The 12213-nt window shown below is 38.7% G+C and overlaps 1 protein-coding gene across 2 annotated transcripts in view; it reads left to right on the top strand.

The window, feature by feature from the left end:
- ZNF484 (zinc finger protein 484) overlaps positions 1 to 12213 on the top strand; it is a 358371-nt gene that overhangs the window by 4756 nt on the left and 341402 nt on the right. Inside the window, exon 3 of one of the 2 annotated variants that reach the window (XM_068974025.1) lies at positions 1231 to 3362. In XM_068974025.1, coding sequence (XP_068830126.1) covers positions 1231 to 3362 — 2132 coding nt within the window. Of the gene's footprint in view, positions 1 to 1230; positions 3797 to 12213 lie in introns of those variants that run through there. The other variant, XM_068974026.1, reaches the window with a different exon arrangement.

The following is a 12213-nucleotide window of genomic DNA, read 5'->3' as shown; positions in this document are numbered from 1 at the left end:
GAGACAGACACATGCTTGGCTACACGCTTAACACTGTTGAAGGAAGGGGACACCTTTTTTTTTTTTTTTTACTTTATTTTACTTTACAGTACTGTATTGGTTTTGCCATACATTGACATGAATCCACCACGGGTGTACATGAGTTCCCAATCCTGAACCTCCCTCCCACATCCCACCCCATATCATCTCTCTGAATCATCCCCGTGCACCAGCCCCAAGCATCCTGTATCCTGTATCAAACATAGACTGGCGATTCATTTCTTGCATGATAGTATACATGTTTCAGTACCAATCTCCCAAATCATCCCACCCTCTCCCTCTCCCTCAGAGTCCAAAAGTCTGTTATATACATCTGTGTCTGTTTTGCTGTCTCACATACAAGGTTATCATTACCATCTTTCTAAATTCCATATATATGTATTAGTATACTGTATTGGTGTTTTTCTTAAGCTTAACACTGTTGAAGGAAGGGGACAGCTTTTAATGAACAACTTCTGTTTCTGCTTCAGAGTTGGCCCTTTTTGCTGTTATATTCTTCCTTATTAAGTGTGTGTATCTGCACCCCAAAACCAGGCATAAAGAATTGAATCATAGATATATATTTACTGTTTGTAATGGTAAAGCTAATTCAGGATGACTGAGGCTACAATATATTTCTGTACATAAATAAATTTATATTTAGGGCACAGTGGTTAATAGGGAAAAGAGAAAGCAGAGAGATTAAGATTTATAGATGAAGGATAATAAGAATCTAGACTCAGAAATATTTTTTAGCCACATGGTTTGTCACTTTGTTCTTCTAACACCTATTATGTAGTTCTGCTGCATGTTCAGAACAGCATATTTCAGTTTGAATCTCATCTTCCCCAATTACTAAGCATGATTTGGGCACATTTCTTAACTCTTCTGTGGCTCAGTTTCCTCATCTGTAAAGTAGGGACAATAATAACATTAATAGCAAAAAGTTATGTTGATGTTTAAATGAGTTAGAACAATGCCTGAGACATCTAAATTTTATTGTTTATCAGACAGTAAATGTAAGGGCTTATTTTATTATTGCATATTATTTCATATAAAGAGATTATTATATATATTCTTATTTTATATATTTATCTATATTTATTATTACATTTATATAGAACCTCTCCCATTTCTCTGTGTTCACCTTGTATCCACTCTATCATCCCTTCTGTGTTTTGCTAACTGTTCTTTGTGTATTTTATTTTCTAGATCAGCATATTGGTTTTGAAACATCAAAACAGGGAATATCTGAAGATGTTTCAGTCTGGTTTGAGGGAATTTGTCTCTTCCCAAGAGATGATCTATATTCCATTTTAGAAGAATTTTGGCAAGATGATAAACAGACAGGAAGAGATAAGGAAAACCAGAACAAACATTTAAGTCCTATCATCTTCACCAACAAGGATACACTAGCTAATAAGGGGAACTGTGACTATAATAAAGACATTGGGAAAAAATTTCATGTAAACACAAACCTTGTTCCTTCAAGAAAAAGACTCCATAACTATGACTCATTTCAAAAGAGTTTGAAGCCTATTGTAAGCTTATGTAATTGTAATAGAAACAATGCAACAGAAAATTTTGATAAGGTTATTGGATATGGTAATACTTTTACTTGTATGAATTCTCATACAGAAATGAATGCTTGTGAATATAATCAATGTAAGAAACTTCTGAGTAAGCAAGCTCTCATTCAGCATCAAAAACATCATAGTAGGAAGGACTTCCATTTATTTTCTGATTGTGTAAAACTCTCTACCCATAAGACACACCTTTTTGCACATCAAAGGATTTATACTGAAGAGAAGCATCATGAGTGCACCAAATGTGACATGATCTTCACTCAGAAGTCCCAATTTGCTGTGCCTCAGGTTTATACAAGAGAAAAATCCTATGTAAGCACTGAATATGGGAAGAAATTTTCCCTCAACTCAAACCATGAGAAAACTCCTCATACTGAGGAGACTGACTATAAATGCAGTGCACGTGGAAAAGCCTTTTTCAAGAAGTTAGATCTGTTCAGACTGCAGAGAATTCCTACTGGAGGGAAAAACCGCTATGATTACAGTGAATGTGGAAAAAATGTCTCTCACAATTCAAATCTCAGTATACACAAAAAAGCTCATACTGGCAAGAAACACTTTGAATGTATTGAGTGTGGAAAATCTTTCACAAGAAAGTCAACACTAAGTATGCATCAGAAAATTCACACGGGAGAAAAACCATATGTATGTACTGAATGTGGGAAAGCCTTTATCCGAAAGTCACATTTTATTACACATGAGAGAATTCATACTGGAGAGAAACCTTATGAATGCAATGACTGTGGGAAGTCCTTTATAAAGAAGTCACAACTCCATGTGCATCAGCGAATTCACACAGGGGAGAATCCCTTCATATGTTCAGAATGTGGGAAAATCTTCACTCACAGGACAAATCTCATTATACACCAGAAAATTCATACTGGTGAGAGACCCTATGTATGTACTGAATGTGGGAAGGCCTTTACTGACAGGTCAAATCTCATTAAACATCAAAAAATTCATACTGGAGAGAAACCCTATAAATGCAGTGACTGTGGGAAATCATTCACCTGGAAGTCACGGCTCAGGATACATCAGAAATGTCACACTGGAGAGAGACATTATGAATGCAATGAATGTGGGAAAGCATTTATTCAGAAGTCAACACTGAGTATGCACCAGAGAATTCATAAAGGAGAAAAGCCCTATGTTTGCACTGAATGCGGGAAGGCCTTCTTCCACAAGTCACATTTTATTACACATGAGAGAATTCATACTGGAGAGAAACCTTATGAATGTAGTGACTGTGGGAAATCTTTCACAAAGAAGTCACAACTTCATGTACATCAGCAAATTCACACAGGAGAGAAACCCTACAGATGTGCTGAATGTGGAAAGGCTTTCACGGACAGATCAAATCTCTTTACACACCAGAAAATTCATACTGGTGAGAAACCCTATAAATGTGATGACTGTGGAAAAGCCTTCACTCGAAAGTCAGGCCTCCATATACATCAACAGTCTCATACTGGAGAAAGACATTATGAGTGTAGTGAATGTGGGAAAGCCTTTGCACGAAAATCAACACTCATTATGCATCAGAGAATCCATACAGGAGAGAAACCTTATATTTGTACTGAATGTGGGAAGTCTTTCATCCAGAAGTCACATTTAAATCGACATAGGAGAATTCATACTGGAGAAAAACCCTATAAATGCAGTGACTGTGGGAAGGCTTTTATTAAGAAGTCACAACTCCTTGAACATCACCGAATTCACACAGGAGAGAAACCTTATATGTGTACTGAATGTGGAAAGGCCTTCTCCATCAGATCAAATCTTATTAAACACCAGAAAATTCATACTAAACAGAAACCTTATAAATCTAGTGACTTTAGGAAAGACTTTAACTGGAAAGCACAATTTAGTGTACATCAGAAATCTAATACTGAGGAAGTAGAATGCCCAGTGCCACAATCATGGGGTAGGGACACAAAGTTGTGAGGAGCTATAGCTTGACTAAGAAGCAAGGGGTAACGCAAGAATATTTTCCTCTGTCTAGTCAGAAGTATGAATATCTGGATCTCATAGCTTATGTCCAGTTTTATACATATGGGCAGACGCTTTGGAGAAAGTGTTTAAGCAGTGATTAATGGCATGCTTGTTTACTTGACAGATGCTGGGATTTTTAAGCACCTGCAAATAATAGTACATGTGCAAGGAGATGACTTGTCAATAGTTCTTATTTCACGTTTTGGATAAGCAGCTTTATAAATCAGGGCTGTTGAGTTGTTCATGCCCTGTATAGCAAAAATATTCAATGTTGACCAAAGGAATTTCTTGAGTAGATTTCCAAGAAAAATTTTCATTGTCCAAGCACTGTATGGGCACTGAAATCAAGGCAACAGTATAGACAATTCAGATGTATAATAAAAACAATCTAGAAGTGTTTGTGAAAATTAAAGATACAAAGATGGACTCTACTTTTTTCTTTTCTTTGGGATGTCACTATTATTTATAGCTTACAATGTTTATTAGTGTGTGGAAATTTGGATTAATAATTTTAAAATTTATAATTTGACTTCAAGATTGGCAAAAACCACAGACTTACTTGAATATTCACAGGCATCTTTAGGTAACTAACATGTTTCCTTGTTTATTAATTCCCTACCATGGCAGCAGGTAACTCATGCCTAAGAGGTATAAAGTGCTCCCAGACTATATCTCAAAAGTGATCAATGATGTAAGCAGCAGCCCCAAAGATTACCTGTTACACTATAGCTGGTTCTGAGATCATGAAAGTTAGCCACAGGTTACAGATTGGGCACTCTGGATTCTCATTGTCTTTTACAGAAACCTCTACTTTTTGAATGATTTCTTTATCTAAAGAGACAAATTAAGAAAGTGAGTTTTAAAACCTAGAATTCTTTCCTTCCAACTTTGTTAATGCATCCTCTATTTATTTATTACATACTAAGTTTGTTGCGGTTGTTCAGTCATGTCCCACTCGCTGCAACTCTATGGACTATAGCACACCAGGCTCCACTCTCTCCCATTATCTCCCAGAATTGGCTAAAATTCATGTCCATTGAGTTGGTGATGCTAGCTAACCATCTCTGTCAACCCATTCTCCTTTTGCCTTCAATCTTTCCAGCATCAGGGTTTTTTCCAGTGAGTCAGCTCTTCATATCAAGTGACCAAAGTACTAGAACTTCAACTTCAGCATCAGTCCTTCCAATGAATCTTCAGGGTTGGTTTTCTTTAGGATTGACTGGTTTGATCTCCTTGCTGTCCAAGGGACTCTCAAGATTGAGTCTTCTCCAGCACCACAGTTCAAAAGCATCAATTCTTTGGCGCTCAGCCCTTTTTATGGTTCAACTCTCGTATCTGTACATGACTACTGGAAAAACCATAGCTTTGACTAAGCAGACCTTTGTTGGCAAAGTGATGTCTCTGCTTTTTAATATGCTGTCTAGGTTTGTCATAGCTTTCTTTACAGGAGCAAGTGTCTTTTAATTTCATGGTTACAGTCACCGTCTGCAGTTATTTAGGAGCCCAAGAAAATAGAATCTGTTATTGCTTCCATTTTATCCCCTTCTAATTGCCATGAAATGATGGGACAAGATACCATGATGTTAGTTTTTTGAATGTTGAGTTCAGGCTGGCTTTGAAACCTCTTTCACCCTCATCAAGAGGCTCTTTAGTTTCTCTTCATTTTCTGTCATTAGAGTGGTATCATCTGCATATCTGAGATTGTTGGTATTTCTCCAGCCAGTCTTGATTCCAGCTTGTGATTCATCCCATCTGGCATTTCACATCATGTACCCTGCATGCATATGAGTTAAATAAGCGGGGTGACAATATACAACCTTGTCATACTCTTCTGAATTTTGAACCAGTTGTTCCATGTCTGTTTCTAACTGTTGCTTCCTGGCCCACATACAGGTTTCTCAGGAGACAGGTAAGGTGGTCAGGAAATCCCATCTCTTTAAGAATTTTACAGTGTGTTGTGTTGTGATCCACACAAACAAAGGCTTTAGTGTAATCCATAAAGCAGAAATAGATGTTTTCCTGGAATTCCCTTGCTTTCTCCATGATCCTATGGTTGCTGGCAATTTGATCTCTGGGTCCTCTACTTTTTCGAAACCCAACTTGGACATCTGGAAATTCTCAATTCATGCACTGCTGAAGCCTAGCTTGAAGGATTTTGAACATAACCTTACTAACATGTGAAATGAGTACAATTGTATCATAGTTTAAACATTGTTTGACATTGCCCTTTGTGATTAGGCTAGACGGTAAAGAATCTGTCTGCAATGCAGGAGACCCAGGTTTGATCGCAGGGTCAGGAAGATCCCCTGGAGAAGGGAAGGGCTACCCACTCCAGTACTCTTCTCTGGTGAATTCCATGGACAGAGGTGGACTATAGGCCATGGCGTTGGAAAGAGTCAGACACGACTGTGCAACTGACACTTTCATACACACTTTCTTTGTGATTGGATTAAAAGTTGACCTTTTCCAGTCCCATGGCCACTGCTAAGTATTCCAAATTTGCTGACATATTGAATGCAGCACTTTAATAGCATCATCTTTTAGGATTTGAAATAGCTCAGCTGGAATTCTGTCACTTCCACTAGCTTTGTTTATAATAATGCTCCCTGAGGCCCCTAGACTTCACACTCCAGGATGTCCTGCTCTAGGTGCGTGACCACACCATTGTGATTATCCAGGTTATTAAGACCTTTCTTGTATGATTCTGTGCATTCTTGCCACCTCTCAATCTCTTCTGCTTCTGTTAGGTCCTTACCTTTTCTGTCCTTTATAGTGCCCATCTTTGCATGAAATGTTCCCTTGATATCTCCAGTTTTCTTGAAGAGGTCTCTAGTCTTTCCCATTCTATTGTTTTCCTCTATTTCTTTGCATTGTTCATTTAAGAAAGCCTTCTTATCTCTTCTTGATATTCTCTGCATTGAGTTGGGTATATCTTTGCCTTTTTTGCCTTTCACTACTCTTCTTTCCTCAGATATTTGTAATATCTCCTCAGACAACCATTTTGCATTCTTTTGCATTGTTTTTCATTGGGATTGGTGTGATCACAGCTTCCTGACCAGTGTTAGAAACCTCCATCCTTAGTTCTTCAGGCACTCTGTCTACCAGATCTAATCCCTTGGATTTTTTTGCCTCCTCCATTGTATAATCATAAGGGATTTGATTTAGGGATTTGATTAACCACTTAAATGGCCTAGTGGTTTTTCCCTACTTTCTTCAAGTCTGAATTTTGCAATAAGGAGCTCATGATCTGAGTCACAGTCAGCTCCATGTCTTGATTTTGCTGACTGTATAGAGTTTCTCCATCTTTGGCTGCATAATCAATCAGATTTCAGTATTAATCATCTGGTGATGTCCATGTGTAGTGTTATCTCTTAGGTTGCTGGGGAAGGGTCTTTTCTATGACCAGCGTGTTCTCTTGATAAAACTCTGTTAGCTTTGCCCTGCCTCCTTTTGTGCTCCAAGGCCAAACTTGCCTGTTTTTCTGGTTATCTGTTGACTTCCTACTTTTGTATTCCAGTGCCCTATGATAAAAAGGACATCTTTTTTGATATTAGTTTCAGAAGGTCTTGTTGGTTTTCATAGAATCAGTGAACCCCAGCTTCTTTGGCATTAGTGATTGGGGCATAGCCTTGTGTTACTGTGATGTTGAATGGTTTTCCTTGGACACAATGGACATCATTCTGTCATTTTTGAGGCTGCACCCAAAATGCAGACTTCTGTTTCAGACTGTTCTGTTGACTATGAAAGGCACTCTATTTCTTCCTGTCCATTTTAGTTCACTGATTCCTAAGGTGTCGGTGTTCACTCTTGCCATTTCCTACCTGACCATGGCCAATTTATCTTGATTCATGGACCTAATACTCCAGGTTGCTATGCAATATTTACTGTTCTTACAGTGCTGGACTTCATTTTACAACCAGGCTCATCCACAGCTAAGCATGGTTCCTCCTTTGGCCCAGCCATTTCATTCTTTCTGGAGCTATTAGTAACTGCCCTCTGGTTTCCCCCTATAGCATATTGAACACCTTTTAACCTGGGGGACTCATCTTCCCATGTCATACCTTTTTGCCTTTTCATACTGTCCATGGGGTTCTCTGGCAGGAATACTGGAATGAGTTGCCCTTTTCTTCTCCAGTGGACTGTGTTTTGTCAGAACTTTTCACTATGGCTCATCCATCTTGGGTGGCTCTGCATGGCATGTTTCATAGCTTCATTCAGTTATGCGAGGCCCATCATCACGACAAGGCTATGATCCATGTAGGGGATATATTAGGTTCAGTTCAGTTCAGTTCAGTCGCTCAGTCGTGTCCTACTCTTTGCGACCCCATGAATTGCAGCACGCCAGGCCTCCCTGTCCACCGACTTCTGGAGTTCACTCAGACACATCCATCGAGTCAGTGATGCCATCCAGCCATCTCACCCTCTGTCGTCCCCTTCTCCTCCTGCCCCCAATCCCTCCCAGCATCAGAGTCTTTTCCAATGAGTCAACTCTTCGCATGAGGTGGCCAAAGTACTGAAGCTTCAGCTTTAGCATCATTCCTTCCAAAGAAATCCCAGGGCGGATCTCCTTCAGAATGGACTGGTTGGATCTCCTTGCAGTCCAAGGGACTCTCAAGAGTCTTCTCCAACACCACAGTTCAAAAGCATCAATTCTTTGGCGCTCAGCCTTCTTCACAGTCCAACTCTCACATCCATACATGACCACAGGAAAAACCATAGCCTTGACTAGACGGACCTTAGTCGGCAAAATAATGTCTCTGCTTTTGAATATGCTATCTAGGTTGGTCATAACTTTTCTTCCAAGGAGTAAGCATCTTTTAATTTCATGGCTGCAGTCACCATCTGCAGTGATTACCATGAGGCAATTGTCTTGCATTTGAGTTTGTGTTCTTAGAAGAAAGTTGCAATGGCAACCCACTCCAATGTTCTTGCCTGGAGAATCCCAGGGACGGTGGAGCCTGGTGGGGTGCCATCTGTGGGATCTCACAGAGTTGGACACGACTGAAGCGACTTAGCAGCACATTTGAAAGAGTATTCCTATCTCCTCTTAATCTCTACAAATTGATTTTAATTAATTTCTATCTCAAATCCTCTATTTTTTAAAAACTTTTTTTTTGGTTTTTTATTCTATTAGGTACTGAATGAAGTGTGTTCTAGTCTTCCAGAGTAATTGTGAATCTGTTTCTCCTTATAGCTACCAATGTTCATTTTATATATTTTAAGTCTTTGGTTCTACATCCATTTACATTTAGACTTGTTATACTCTTTCTGGTTAATTGAAACTGAATCATTATAAAATATTCCTCTTTATCTCTAGTCATGCTTTTTGTCTCAAATTTTACTATGTAAGATATTAATACACTATGCATACTTCACTTATTAAGGACTAATGTAAATTAGTACTCACCATTTTCTTTGTAAGATGAATAGAATATTGTTATTTCCTTTTTGACTTATATGGTATTGATGTCATCCATTTTAATTCTATATGTATTTGACATGTTCAATCATCACTATTTCATTAGTCATTACTGTTTCAATATTCACTTAAATTAATGCACATATTTACCCTTTTTGTTACTTATCTTGTCCTTTAATTTTCCTTCTTGAATCTTTTTTCTTCTGACTGAACAACAGCCTTTAGTATTTCTTTTAGTGTATGTTTGCTGGTGACAAACTGTTTTCATTTGTTGGAAAATGTCTTAATTTTGCTTTCATTTTTAAAAGATGCTTTTACTGAGTTTAGAATTCTAAGTTTTATTTCCTATTAGTATTTTGAGATATTTTGTTATGATTTGTCTTTCATTGTTTTGTTGAAAATTAAGCTTTCAATCTAGTTATCTTTGAAGGTTATGTTCTTTTTAAAATTCTTTTCTCTCACTCCTTGAAAATCTATGTCTTTGTTTTAGGCTGTCAACAGTTTGACGGTGATATGCTTAGGTACGATGTTATATGTATTCTGCTTGGGATTTGCAGTCTTTTTTAAAAACCTGTAGCTTAGTGGGGTTTTTTGCACACTTGGGGAAATTTTTAGTTATTATTTATTCAAATTATGCAGTTACTTGATTATCTTCCATCTCTTCTAGTGATGACCCTATTGTCTAGATTTCTTGTTAGCCCTTTTCTGTTCGTTGTTGTTTCTATTGGGTTTTGATGATATCTTGTTTTCTCATGTAACTTGTGATTGTAGATGAACAGCTTAGATACTATATATTAAAAATTGTAGATATAATTAGATGGTCTGGATGATATCATCTTTCAGAGAGGGTTTGTCTTTGCTTTTAACAGGTGAACAGTCTAGGAACACGAGTAGTCCCCGATTGCCTTCATCCAATCATATATTGAGATTATTCGAAACTGGGTTTCAGTCCCTGTGAAGGCTTCTTTAATTTTTTTCACTCTTATTCTTAGGGGATACTCTTCAAGACTTAGGTCTTTGAGAGGTTTATCAGGCCCCTCCTCCACTGAAGGACCTTAATTCTACTTTTGTCCATTTGTCGTCTGGTCACTAAGTCGTGTCTGACTCTTTTGCAACTCCATGGACTGTTGCCTGCCAGGCTCTTCTGTCCATGGGATTTCCCAGGTAAGAATAACTGGAGTGGGTTGCCATTTCTTTCTTCAGGGGATCTTCCTGACCCAGGGATAAAATCTGTATCTCCTGCATTGGCAGGCACATTTTTATCAAATGAGCCTCCTGGAAAGCTCTTCATTCCTTTCAGTTCAGTTCAGTTCAGTTGCTCAGTCATGTCTGACTCTTTGTGACCCCATGAATCACAGCACTCCAGGCCTCCCTGTCCATTACCAACTCCCAGAATTCACCCAAACTCATGTGCCTCAAGTCAGTGATGCCATCCAGCCATCTCATCCTCTGTTGTCCCCTTCTCCTCCTGCTCCAATCCCTCCCAGCATCAGGGTCTTTTCCAATGAGTCAGCTCTTCGCATGAGGTGGCCAAAGTATTGGAGTTTCAGCCTCAGCATCAGTCCCTCCAATGAACACCCAGGACTGGTCTCCTTTAGGATGGACTGTTGGATCTCCTTGCAGTCCAAGGGACTCGCAAGAGTCTTCTCCAGCACCACAGTTCAAAGGCATCAATTCTTTGGCACTCAGCTTTCTTCACAGTCCACCTCTCACATCCATACATGACCACTGGAAAAACCAGAGCCTTGACTAGACGGAACTTTGTTGGCAAAGTAATATCTCTGCTTTTTAATGTGCTATCTAGGTTGGTCATAACTTTCCTTCCAAGGAGTGAGTGTCTTTTAATTTCATAGGTGCAATCACCATCTGCAATGATTTTGGAGGCCCCCCCCCCCCGCAAATAAAGTCAGCCACTGTTTCCCCATCTATTTCCCATGAAGTGATGGGACCAGATGCCATGACCTTAGTTTTCTGAATGTTGAGCTTTAAGCCAACTTTTTCATTCTCCTCTCACTTTCATCAAGAGGCTTTTTAGTTTCTCTTCACTTTCTGCCATAAGAGTGGTGTCATCTGCATATCTGAGGTTATTGATATATTCTCCCGGCAATCTTGATTCCAAGTTGTGCTTCTTCCAGTCCAGCATTTCTCATGATGTACTCTGCATATGAGTTAAATAAGCAGGGTGACAATATACAGCCTTGATGTACTCCTTTTCCTATTTGGAACCAGTCTGTTGTTCCATGTCCAGTTCTAACTGTTGCTTCCTGACCTGCATATAGGTTTCTCAAGAGGCAGGTCAGGTGGTCTGGTATTCCCATCTCTCTCAGAATTTGGCACAGTTTATTGTGATCCACACAGTCAAATGCTTTGGCATAGTCAATAAAGCAGAAATAGATGTTTTTTCTGGAACTCCCTTCCTTTTTCGATCATCCAAGTCACATAAATTTGTCAAAAGGCTGTGTTAATCTTCTGTTGTCCAATATTTGCTGTAAGAATTAACAGACACCTCTTTTTAAAAAAAGGAATTCCAAATTCCAGAGGTTATGTCTCATCTCAGGGCTTCCCAAGTGGTGCTGGTGGTAAAGAACCCACCTGTCAATGCAGTAAATGCAGGAGATGAGGGTTTGATCCCTGGGTCAGGAAGATCCCCTGGAGAAGGAAAAGGCAACCCACTCCAGTATTTTTGCCTGTAGAATCCCATGGACAGAGGAGACTGGCAGGCTATGGTCCATAGGATTGCAAAGAGTCAGACACAATTGAAGTGACTTAGCACACACTCACATCTTATCTCTAATTCCTGCAATTTCTCACTTCCTTTATAGCTCTCCAATACTATCACAAAATTAAACATATTTAATATTTTCTTCCACTGTTTTTAATTCACAGAGGGAAAGCTGGTACAGACTACCTACACTGCCATTAGCAGGAAATTTCAATTTACTGAGATAGCTGTTCCTGGAATGCAGAGTCCAGAAATATATATATATAAAATCAAAACTTTCCAACTAACATAAAAATGAAAGTGCTGTGATTTGTAATGTGACTTTACTCCCAATTTTTGTTGTAGAAGTTGTCATTCACTCTTGTGTTAAACACTTTATAAACTAATGTGAGAAAATTTCTGGTGGTATAAAATTTTATTATAGTAATTGTCAAACTTTAGCAAAAGGAGGAGATTGGCAAGGACTCTCTTAGATT

This window comes from Capricornis sumatraensis, chromosome 6 (assembly GCF_032405125.1).
Source record: "Capricornis sumatraensis isolate serow.1 chromosome 6, serow.2, whole genome shotgun sequence".
Lineage (NCBI taxonomy): Eukaryota > Metazoa > Chordata > Mammalia > Artiodactyla > Bovidae > Capricornis > Capricornis sumatraensis.
The sequence above is the reverse complement of the archived record's forward strand: the minus strand, read 5'-3'. Positions and strand labels throughout refer to the sequence as shown.